The sequence below is a fragment of the Pseudophryne corroboree genome, chromosome 1, assembly GCF_028390025.1.
Source record: "Pseudophryne corroboree isolate aPseCor3 chromosome 1, aPseCor3.hap2, whole genome shotgun sequence".
NCBI lineage: Eukaryota > Metazoa > Chordata > Amphibia > Anura > Myobatrachidae > Pseudophryne > Pseudophryne corroboree.
Window position 1 is genome coordinate 397568863 of NC_086444.1, and position 12566 is coordinate 397581428.

The window sequence follows — 12566 nt, forward strand, 5'->3', positions numbered from 1 at the left end:
GAATACTCACCGTTTTCAGGGCATGGAGATCCGAACGCAGGCGTGTCCAGGCATTTGGAGGGCGGATGTCTGACGTCAGTCCCGGGACCTTCGTCGTTGGATCCGTCGCACAGGGTAAGTCTGACCCTGGTCTTGTTTTGCAGGAAACTTTTTTAGCATAGCAGGGCTGCACAAGCGATCGCAGACCGGCTATGCTAAAATACACTCCTCCATAGGTGGCGTCAAGTTGATCGCACAAGCAGCAAAAAGTTGCTACGTGCGATCAACTCAGAATGAGGGTCTTAGTGAGTTCAGAACTACTCAGAAACTGCACAAAACTTTTTTGTACTGCTCGGCTACACAAGCGTTCGCACATTTGCAAAGCGAAAAATGTACTCCCCCATACGCGGCGACTATCTGATCTCAGCGCTGCAAAAAATAGCTAGCGAGCAATCAACTCGGAATGATCCCCATTGTTTTGCCCATCTGCTAACAAATTTGCTGCTACGATCAGGTCTGAATTAGGCCCTACAGTATGTGTCTATGCTTCACCTTATTTAGGTGAGTGAACCTGTGTGGGAGTTACCCTAAGAGATGAGAATTTGATTGAGTGATTTTATCTGTGTACCCCATTTTCTTCTCTTTTCCTTGCTTGTATTGAGGACAGGAGAACTGAATTGGATTTTACCAATTAAAACAGTGGAACTACTCCTTCCCAATTAAATAGGAAGAGAACATGCAGAGCTTTTTTATTCTATCCACCATGTTTTCTGTGGTATTGTATTTAAAGTCTTGGGGGTGGAGGGGGGGGGATGTAATAGAGAGTGTGAAAATCAGTAAGTGCAAGATTTGGTGAGAGTTCTCCTGTGTTTTTTTTAAAGTGGCAATCCTTTACATGGCAAAATCAACCTGGTTTTGCCATGAAAATGATTGTCACTTTAAAAAAAACAGGAGATCTCTCACAAAATCTCTCACTTCCTGATTCTCATCCCCTATTACATCCCCCCCCCCCCCGGTGTGTCTTAGATTAGAACTGAGCGTGCAGATAACTTTTTATTGCAATTTTAGAATGTATCTGAATATTATCTTGGTATTTTATTTATATTTACCTGTATGTGCATATGTGTGTGGTATATTAAGTTGACATTTAGAATATTGACATCAGAATGTGGACATGTCAGATGTTGACATTTGTTCTGTCGATACTGTCAGAATAGCGACATTGTGTATGTTAACAGTTAGCATGTCAACAATGTATTTTGCATTGCCTTGTCATATAACCCTAACCCAAACTGCAGTCTAACCCTAACCATAAAAACCTTTATCGACATTCACAAAACTGACATAATATGACTGGCGACATTGGGAATGTGGACAAGGTGAATGCTGACATACCGTGTACATGCATCTGATTTTATAGGTATTGTTAATTTATTAGTTTTGATTGGTTTACTAAAACTATTTTTAGGTACTTCAATACATTTATTTGTCTTTATTTTTGGGTAAATAAGGTATCTTTTTTTCTGCGCTCATAGGGGGTCATTCCGAGTTCATCGCTCGCTAGCAATTTTTAGCAGCTGTGCAAACGCATTGTCGCCGCCCACCGGGGAGTGTATTTTCGTTTTGCAGAAGTGTGAACGCCTGTGCAGCAGAGCACCTTCAAAAACATTTTGTGCAAAACAAGACCAGCCCTGTACTTACTTATCCTGTGCGATGATTCTAACGTTGGTGGGTTGGCTTTTGACGTCACACACCCGCCCAGCATTCAGCCAGCCACGCCTGCGTTTAACCTGGCATGCCTGCGTTTTTCTAAGCACTCCCTGAAAACGGTCAGTTGACACCTGGAAATGCCCCAATCTTCTTGCGGCCGCCAGTGCGTATGAAAATGTCGCTAGAACCTGTGCAAAACCGCAAAGGCCTTTGTACCCGTACGTCACGCGTGCGCATTGCGGTGCATACGCATGCGCAGAAACGGCAATTTTTAGCCTGATCGCTGAGCTGCGAACAACGGCAGCTAGCGATCAACTCGGAATGACCCCCATAGTGTTTGTTGTTTTCTACTTAATTACACTGTCTTTCATATACAGTGTCAGAAATGACAGTAAAGTGACAGCGATAAATTACAATGACAAATCATTCCATATTGCTGCAATATTCAGTGATAAGTGATAATAGATGCCAAGGCCTATACACTAAGAATGTAAATAGGTCCGTTACCTCTGAAAGCCAGTACTAGATAGATTTGCTATTTGAGCAGTAAAAGGGTAATATTTGAACACTAGTAATACTGTATGAACCCAGCCAATGCTAGGTCACCTCACCCCTGCCATTGCAGCACTATAATACCATACCTCACAACTGTCCTAAATACAGCAGGACAGTCCTGCTAACTGGACTCTGTCCCACCCGCGGGCCACAGTGTTGGGCGGGGAAGGACAGTTGGGAGAGCCAGTGATCACCGATGCTGTGCCCAAAGTGACAAAAACTGTGGTGGGGTTAGTTGTAGTGCTAGGCCCCGACCCTCCGCTCGAGGCCCTGCCCTTCCACTTGAGGCCCCACTCCCTTTCTGGCCAGTGTGGCTTGTCCCGACCCCCAACAATAAAAAGTTGGGAGTTATGTAATACTACTTCTCCTGGTCTCTCTCGTCTCTCTGTAACAGTAAGAGCCGTGCGATATAGAAATATGCTTGCTTGCTTGCCTCTAGACTTTATGGGGGTTATTAATGACACTGGTAATTACCTGGCATGTTATTTAATGTGTTACAGTTTGTAGTGGTTATGTAGACTATTGTAATGCACTTGTGTGCTTTTTGTGCAGTAAAGTTGCTGATATACATTTCTCTCCTCCTTACTTATGTGATTGGTAAATTATGGTTTTAACACCTAGTATCCTCACACCTACTATTCACATCCTCCTTCCACGGTCATTTTAAAGTAGTGGGGGAAAAAAAATCACCATTGTTTATGCTAATGCAGCATTAATTGTAAGTTATTTTGGGCACAATTTCTGATTTCTACTTGCTTTCTCATGTACTGTAAAACATCAGTAACTCAGACTAAACAAAAATGGCTGAGCATGCCATACATGTGTTATTAGCAAATGACAGAGTACAAAACTAGCATCTTGATGAAAGGTGTCTCTCTGTATGTCTCTTACTTCCGCTGTCTTTTCTCTAGCTCATGGTTGCGAATCTGCTGATTTTCCATCAACACTCGAGTGTCCTCAAGATCAGAGGTCAAGTGTTTGCACTTCCTGTTCACTTGCTGAGCTGCCCGTCTTGTGTTCTCATACGTACTTTGCAAATCACTGAGCTGTGGAACCAAGGTAGAAGGTGAATTATATCAGCAATTTTAGTCCACAATTTATGCTCTACAGCACACATTTGTACGGCAGAAATTGTCATGTAATGGACAGATAACCCCCGAGCAACTGTATTATTCATTTTTTGTTTTTTGTTTTATTGCCATCTGTGTTGGAAGCATGCTCAAGAAAAACCTCCGTTATAAATCAGTCACTAGCCAAAGAAATGATTATGGAAATAACCGCATTTTATGCATTTGAAAAATACTGAAATGTTCCAGTAAAATATTGTCATCGCAATCTATAAATCTTAGAAAGCGGTCAAGCATATTCTATTCCGCCTATGCTTTTGCATAAAGTCATATGTTGAAGATTACAGAATAAACTTTATAGAAGAAAAATGGAATATGAATACTGCAAAATACATTAAAGGTGCAAAATAACAAACAGAATATTCAATAAATAAGTGGAAAATACATGCAACTTTTTTATACACTTTATTTATTGAACACTGCAATAAGGATTAATAGCAGTATTACCTACATTTTTTTTAATTTTAAAACATTTAGAGGTTTATTTATATGTATGTCAGCTGCAACAAGTGTGTATACATAACTCCGAGGGGATGTGGTGTCGGGATCCCATCAGTCAAATTACCGACGCTGGAATCCTGACACCCTTCAGAATGCCGACACCAGCATCCCAAATAGGTAGACATCCTGACATCGGAATCCCGAAGGCCGGTATGCCGAACGTCCTCACACCGCGCCACTGAGGAGGTAAGCCACACGGGGGAAGGGGAGGTTAGGTTTAGGCTGTGGGGGGAGGGTTAGAGTTAGGCAGTGCCCCGGGAGGGTTAGGGTGTGAGGAGTGGGGGTTAGGGGTAGGCACCCCCTCCAAGGGTTAAGGTTAGGCTGTGAATCGGGAGAGTTAGGTTTAGGAAGCGGGATGGGAGGTTAGGTTTAGGCACTGATGGGGGGAAAGTTAGGATTAGGCACTAAGGGGGAGGTTAGGGTTAGGCAGGGTTAGGAGGATAGGGGAGAGGGTATAGCACCCCTTACTCACCCCTGTCAACTTCTTCGCGGTCGGGATCCCGACATCGGTATTTCGACCGTCGAGGTCCCGCCCGCCGGCTTCCATTACTGATCCCCTCCTGAGATTAGCAGAGAGATGTGACTTGACATTGTTAGTAGTAAGTGCTAAAGTCATGTCACCATATTTGTACAATATATAATGTAGTCAAGTGTCATGTACACAAATAAAAAACAGTGTATTATCAGTGTTTGTTCATAAATGTAAAAAATTGCATTTCCAGTGAAAAATGGAATGAAATACAAATATACAGTAATTAAATTTAAAACAAACAACTTTGGAAATGTCAATAATGTTATGCAAATTATTGGACGTTACTTGATATACTATAAAAATGACACTAATTAAATACAAGTACCATCTGTTAGAGGTGTCCATACAGTATGTCATCAGTCAAGAAGCAGCTACGTAATACTGCTTCTGATTGGCTAGTACTATATTGTGTGTAGTTGAACTAGTCCACCGGTAATCACAAAAGATATAAACCCTAAAAAGATAGGTAGAACTTTTTTTTTTATGTTGATTTAGTTAAATACTATTTACTTCGTTTTAGTTCTACAATATCTGATCTGATCAATCAGTGATCCAACTTTTTTTTCTCTCCGGTACGCTCCATTTTAGGAAATTACAGATTTCTACATTTGTTGCACCCTAGCAGACACTTATGAACTATTTCCCGCTATCTGCAGATGTGTCTATATTTAATTGTGTTGCAAATAGATAACCATGCCATTACTGTACTTTGTCTATGCCTGTCCATCTTTTCCAGGTAAAGGAGTCACAAGTCACTGATGCGCAAAAAACTATATATGGATTTAAGCTGGATGTGCAGTGAAAGATAATTCAGAACAGTCATGGAAACGACTGTTGTTCAGCCTACTCCATGCTGATAAATGAAGATCACTGTCATACACCTTGCAATGTATGGAGCCTGACCGATAAGTGAGACGTCGCTATGCCCTTTGTGTGTTCCACTGAATCATCTGTAGTATTGTACCGTCTTTGGCCGGCTTTATGTGCACATAAGTTTGCTGCACATGCGCTGTAAAGCAACACGTCTTATGCAAAAAAAACAGATTACCTCCATCTCTAAATGAGACCCTTACTTTGCAATTATCAGTAAATGATTTGGTGCTTCAGTAAAAATATGATACATACAGAACACTAACTACATATTGCAGACTGGTCTGCATAGCGGTTTCTTGCATTCCATGTAATCTGCATAAATCGCTGCTGTAGTGTCCTAGTTGTTACATTAGCATCTCAGACATTATTTTTATTTTGTAATTTAAAAAAAAAATGTATTTTTTGTTCCTTTTTTAATGTATTCCATAGTACTTTACAGTGCGGAGATACAATACAGTATATATTGATCTCAGTATAGGATTACAATGTGGAGATAAAATATATATTGATCTCAGTATAGGATTACAATACAGAATAAAGAAACACTGAGTGCTTATAATTGCTTACACTATAATAACTATGACTATGGTCTCCACAATGACCTCTATTTTATGCTTTACATTTGTGCCTGTTGTACTAAGTTGTGGAATATTTCAAGCTATGTTAAAAGGATCCCAACATTTCATGCTCAGCTGCTGCAAACACAGGGTACTTCATCACTTCTGACACCACTCTGGGACTGGGACTGCTGACTGCTTTTAGCTGTGGTCTACAATCTCTAAGCAGGTTCAAGTACAACCTGCTACATCCATTCATATGTTTGTGTATAGCACTGTAAATATGCAACAGGGAAAGGCAAGCTTGTATAAAACTATGTCGACAGATAATTAAACCAGCTTCTTTGTACCAGAGCTCCTGAAATGGACTGCTTTTCTGTTTGACTTTTGGCTTAAGGCCTACTGCACTCTAGGTCTTGACCGCTTGACTTTGGATGACTACCCTATCTGACTTTAGAGTTCATGCTATTCTTTGTACTTGGACTTCTATTTGACTCTCAGACTCCACTGTTGGTATTCAATTTTAATATCATATACTTGTGAAACTGTCATTAACTGTTTATTGCATTTGTTTAGCATTTACTGCATTTATTTTTATACAAAAAGATCTCCTGCTGTTGGAATCCACAAGTTACAACTACACGTGTTTTTAGGGACTGCATGATTGAGACACTTTTCTGCTAAATACAGATGTAGATGATCTTACCTATGGGAACTTCTAGCTGGGTTTTCCCTATTGTCTGATCTATCCTTCAGTATTACATGTACAGACATTTTCATTGTGTTTTGTAGAAGTGTCTTCCTTAAAACTGGAGATTCTCAGTTATTGGCTATACATGAAGTGTTTATAATCTATATTGAGGCCTTTATCATCTAATTGAATGCAAGTGCACCAGCCATATACCGTTTAAGCAGTAGTACTGTAACTGCTTGTTTGCTTGTGGCAATAGATGCACACTCAACTCTTGATAGAACCAGTCCTTTTTATGTCACGACATATGTAAAGTGATGACAGTATCATGTAGGACCCTGGAGCCCACTGTTTAGTTGTAAGACATGTTAAAGTATAACTGCATCTCACATTTGTAAGGCATGCAATGGAAATATATAACATCTAATAAAAAGTAGTTCTTAAACAGCAAGCATCATTTGACGTTACATTGCAAACTTCACACATGTGCAATGGCGGCTTTCAAAAGCGACACCTACATGATTATTGCACTTGATAGATACTCAATTCTTTACATACCCCACCCTGCAACAGAAAACGCCGCCCTGCGGACAGGCGCAAGCATACGTAATGCAACTGCATAATTTCCTACAACACGCCATACTGAAGTAAGATGAGCGTGGCTACATCTGTATATAGTAAATACTGCTAGTACAGTACAAACATGATAATGTCCCAAATTGATAACAGCAATGCACTGTAGTAAATACACAATAGTCCTGTGCAGTATAAGCTAACTTTATAATTTATGTATAATTTATAATTTGAATGCACAGTCTGGAACCTGATCCCTAGAGGAGTGGGTGGAACCTCAGGCAATGGGACCCACCAGGGGTTACCCCTGTACCTCTGTGGGCCAGTCTGACCCTGGCTGGAGGTGCGTGACTTCGGGCAAAAATGCTGTATTTTTAAATTGATAATCATTTACAAATCAGACCCAGATTAGTTTTGCCTTGTAAATGATTGTCACTTTAAAAATATGGACTTTCTCTCCCGAAGTCCCGCACCTTCGGCAACTCGGACCCTATTACATTTACCCTCTGATGTTCACATTTTCTGCTAACCTGTGGTACATACTGTGAATATACACAAATATTTTGTATGTTAAATATTGGGCATATTTAATGCACTATGTTTGGCGCCCATTGCTTTTTTGTCTCTCACAACTACACTTTAGTCTACTCCCTTGAATGTAGTGCAATATCAAACAAATAGTATCAATGGCAGTACAGGTTGAGTATCCCTTATCCAAAATGCTTGGGACCAGAGGTATTTTGGATATCGGATTTTTCCGTATTTTGGAATAATTGCATACCATAATGAGATATCATGGTGATGGGACCTAAATCTAAGCACAGAATGCATTTATGTTTCATATACACCTTATACACACTGTCTGAAGGTAATTTTAGCTAATATTTTTCATAACTTTGTACATTAAACAAAGGTGTGTGTACATTCACACAATTCATTTATGTTTCATATACACCTTATACACACAGCCTGAAGGTCATTTAATACAATATTTTTAATAACTTTGTGTGTTAAACAAAGTTTGTGTACATTGAGCCATCAGAAAACAAAGGTTTCACTATCTCACTCTCGCTCAAAAAAGTCTGTATTTCGGAATATTCCGTATTTCGGAATATTTGGATATGGGATACTCAACCTGTACTGATTTAAGCAGCCTAGAAAGCAGCGTGCTTTGATAGTCTATTTTAATTCACAAGACAGAAAGCCAAGTAAACAATGATCTTGGTCTTACTCTGGGTCACATAATGATGGAAATGAAAAACTGCAATCATTACAGAGTTGCATTAAATAAGCACAATGTTGAGCTAATGAAGCCTGTAATTAAACAATGGACATCTTATACCAAAATAGATGATTAATTTCACCAAATCTATGAAGACAAAGTTAACTTTAATTAGATTTTTATGTATATCGATTATTCTTTTTATATTGGGGAGACTGACCTCACTGTGAATGGATAGGAAGTTTGATGCCTTGCAGTCATCATAGTACAAATTAAATCTCAGTTGTTTGTGTTTTGATAAATACCTTTTACCTTACTAGCGAGTCTATGTTGTCTTTTTTGGGTTTGTTTTTTTAAGTGGGGGGGGGGGGGGGGCTCATGGGCTGAGTACCCCCAGGCCCCACTCTCTCATGGGGCCCTCGGCCTGAATTGCTCAGACATGGCCTCCACTGCTGGAAGCAGCTCTCTCCGCAGCCATGCTTGTTCTTGCTGCATAGTTCGACATTTTTTTTTTGCCCTCTTTAATTGAAAGTAGTTGATGGGACAGACCTTGCGCTAAAGATCTGTTTTTCTCTGCCGGCTACCTCTTTCCAGGTTTCCTATAGTTGGCATGGCTGTTTGCTTGACTGGGGCTGCTGCTGTATGAAGGGGGTGAGTCTTCCGTCCCCGGCTGTGAGCCGACCGAGAAGTGTACCACAGCTAATGGCCCCTATAGGTGGGGAGTGCAGTTTTCCGGCTGCTGCTGTGTCCCAACGAGGTGGTGAGGTGGACAGGAGCCACTGCTGCAGGGCAGAAGTACTGTAGTTGTTGGCCACTTCTCATTCCAGAGGGAAGGGGGGGCAGAGCTGCCTGCTGTGGTGCAGGGTATAAAGAGGTGTTCTCTGAGTATATACTGTACTGTATCCTCCCATACTTACTGTATATACAAATAATGCCCTATATCAGAGGTTCTCAAACTCGGTCCTCGGGGGCACACACAGTGCATGTTTTGCAGGTCTCCTCACAGAATCGCAAGTGAAATAATTAGCTCCACATGTGGACCTTTTAAAATGTGTCAGTGAGTAATTAATACACCTGTGCACCTGCTGGGTTACCTGCAAAACATGCACTGTGTGTGCCCCCGAGGACCGAGTTTGAGAACCTCTGCCCTATATAAACTAACTATATAAATATATATTATGCGTGTATACAGTATGTAGACAAAAGTGAGTGGACCACTAATCCAGCCCCACGCAAGCAAAATGGTGGTAGCAGACAGGTGTTTGTGAAGGTATAAAATGGGTAGCGTGGCACTGATAGATCATTTGCTAACAAAATGGCTTGCAGGACGGTGCTAACCAAGTTTAAAAAAAGGGGATAATCATAGGTTGTACAATGTTACGTTTCCAGGGCAATGTTGGCCTGGTATACAGAAATTCCGGTAAAATTCAGTAACCCGGATGGACTGGCCAGCTCACAGTCCAGATCTTAACCCCATTGAGAACCTCTGGAAGGAATTGGAGCGAGGGGTGTGTTTTAGAGTGACTAGACCTTCTTCAGTGTCGCAGTTGGTCACTGCACTTAAGGCAAAATGGCACAACACACCACCTGCTGTTGTCCAGGAACTTGTGGACAATTTGCCAAGGAGGGTGTCTCTCTCCTGAGAAGCGTATGCTGTGCTGGAGAGAGCGGCTGCTGCAGCGGCAGGCAATTCTCTCTTTCTCTTGTCTGGCTTTCTGCGACGGGAAAGAGGGAGGGGGCAGTGGGACTCGGGACCCTCCAAAAGGCCAAGGCAAAGAGTACCCCCCCTCTCTGTTCATAAGCACAATAAAAGTTAAAACAAGACACCAAAAAACAGCCTAAAGACAGAAGCATCTGACATTCGCCCTAAACGGCTAAAGGTGTATAAAATGCACCTATCCAGGTATAAGTATAAAGAATTAGCCTAAACATTTATAGACATCAAAGGGTTCATTATAAAATTTACAGACATTTAGGTACTGCATAAAAATGTATTGACATAATAATTCCTAGACATAAATAGACATAAATTATGCTATAATAACCCTGATGATGCCAAATAAAAATAACAGCTCATCTGTCCCCTATGGCAGGGAACTGTGTCAGTAATGACCTTCCTGAACATTTGGTACCCACTGCGAAGTCCAACATCTACTGGAATATAATAAGAGTAATATATCTGTCAGATGAAATCTTAAACAAGAAATATGATTATGCAAAAATACATGCTGAGAACTCTGCATAAAGATACAGTTAATGGCATCATATTTTACCAGCTTCAATCTTGCTCATGCATTAATAACTGTATAGAGCATGTCTAGGCCAATTCTGAGAGCACTGTCTTACATCAATAGCTGGATAAGCTCTGTGTGCACCAGAAATACACTTTGTCTCCTGAGTTTTATTTGATATTATTAAAAATTATTGTCAAATTACTAAAATTAGTTGACTTAGTGTTATTGCTATAATAAGATTTTACTCACCGGTAAATCTATTTTTCGTAGTCCGTAGTGGATACTGGGGACTCCGTAAGGACCATGGGAATAGACGGGCTCCGCAGGAGACTGGGCACTCTAAAGAAAGATTTAGTACTACCTGGTGTGCACTGGCTCCTCCCTCTATGCCCCTCCTCCAGACCTCAGTTAAGGAAACTGTGCCCGGAAGAGCTGACATTACAAGGAAAGGATTTTGGAATCCAGGGTAAGACTCATACTAGCCACACCAATCACACCATATAACTCATGATAAACTTACCCAGTTAACAGTATGAACAACAACAGAGCATCAAACAACAGATGCCAACATAACATAACCCTTTTATTAAGCAATAACTATATACACGTATTGCAGAAAGTCCGCACTTGGGACGGGCGCCCAGCATCCACTACGGACTACGAGAAATAGATTTACCGTCGAGTAAAATCTTATTTTCTCTAACGTCCTAGTGGATGCTGGGGACTCCGTAAGGACCATGGGGATTATACCAAAGCTCCCAAACGGGCGGGAGAGTGCGGATGACTCTGCAGCACCGAATGGGCAAACACAAGGTCCTCCTTGGCCAGGGTATCAAACTTATAGAACTTTCCAAAGGTGTTTGAACCCGACCAAGTAGCTGCTTGGCAAAGTTGTAATGCCGAGACCCCTCGGGCAGCCGCCCAAAAAGAGCCCACTTTCCTTGTGGAATGGGCTTTCACTGATTTTGGATGCGGCAAACCAGCCGCAGAATGAGCCTGCTGAATCGTGTTAGAGATCCAGCGAGCAATAGTCTGCTTTGAAGCAGGAGCACCCAGCTTGTTGGATGCATACAGGATAAACAGCGAGTCAGTTTTCCTGACTCCAGCCGTCCTGGCTACATAAATCTTCAAAGCCCTGACTACATCAAGCAACTTGGAGTCCTCCAAGTCACGAGTAGCCGCAGGCACCACAATAGGTTGGTTCAAATGAAAAGATGACACCACCTTCGGCAGAAATTGCGGACGAGTCCGTAATTCTGCCCTGTCCATATGGAAAACCAGATAGGGGCTTTTACATGACAAAGCCGCCAATTCTGACACACGCCGAGCCGAAGCTAAGGCCAATAGCATGACCACTTTCCACGTGAGATACTTTAGCTCCACGGTCTTAAGTGGCTCAAACCAGTGAGATTTCAGGAAACTCAACACCACGGTAAGATCCCAAGGTGCCACTGGTGGCACAAAAGGGGGCTGAATATGCAGCACTCCCTTTACAAACGTCTGAACTTCAGGAAGCGAAGCCAGTTCCTTTTGAAAGAAAATGGATAGGGCCGAAATCTGGACCTTTATGGATCCTAATTTTAAGCCCATAGTCACTCCTGACTGTAGGAAGTGCAGGAACCGGCCCAGCTGGAATTCCTCTGAAGGAGCCTTCCTGGCCTCACACCAAGCAACATATTTTCGCCATATGCGGTGATAATGCTTTGCTGTCACGTCCTTCCTAGCCTTTAGCAGCGTAGGAATAACTTCATCTAGAATGCCTTTTTCCGCTAGGATCCGGCGTTCAACCGCCATGCCGTCAAACGCAGCCGCGGTAAGTCTTGGAACAGACAGGGCCCTTGTTGCAACAGGTCCTGTCTGAGAGGCAGAGGCCATGGGTCCTCTGTGAGCATTTCTTGCAATTCCGGGTACCAAGTCCTTCTTGGCCAATTCGGAACAATGAGTATTGTTCTCACTCCTCTTTTTCTCACAATTCTCAGCACCGTTGGTATGAGAGGAAGAGGAGGAAACAC

The 12566-nt window shown here is 41.8% G+C and overlaps 1 protein-coding gene across 6 annotated transcripts in view; it reads right to left on the reverse strand.

Annotated features, from left to right (window-relative positions):
* MYO18B (myosin XVIIIB) overlaps nt 1–12566 on the reverse strand; it is a 1127577-nt gene that overhangs the window by 402910 nt on the left and 712101 nt on the right. For all 6 annotated transcript variants that reach the window (XM_063913212.1, XM_063913213.1, XM_063913208.1 and 3 more), the window contains exon 30: nt 3136–3290. In XM_063913212.1, the coding sequence (XP_063769282.1) occupies nt 3136–3290 (155 nt within the window). The remainder of the gene's footprint in view (nt 1–3135; nt 3291–12566) is intronic.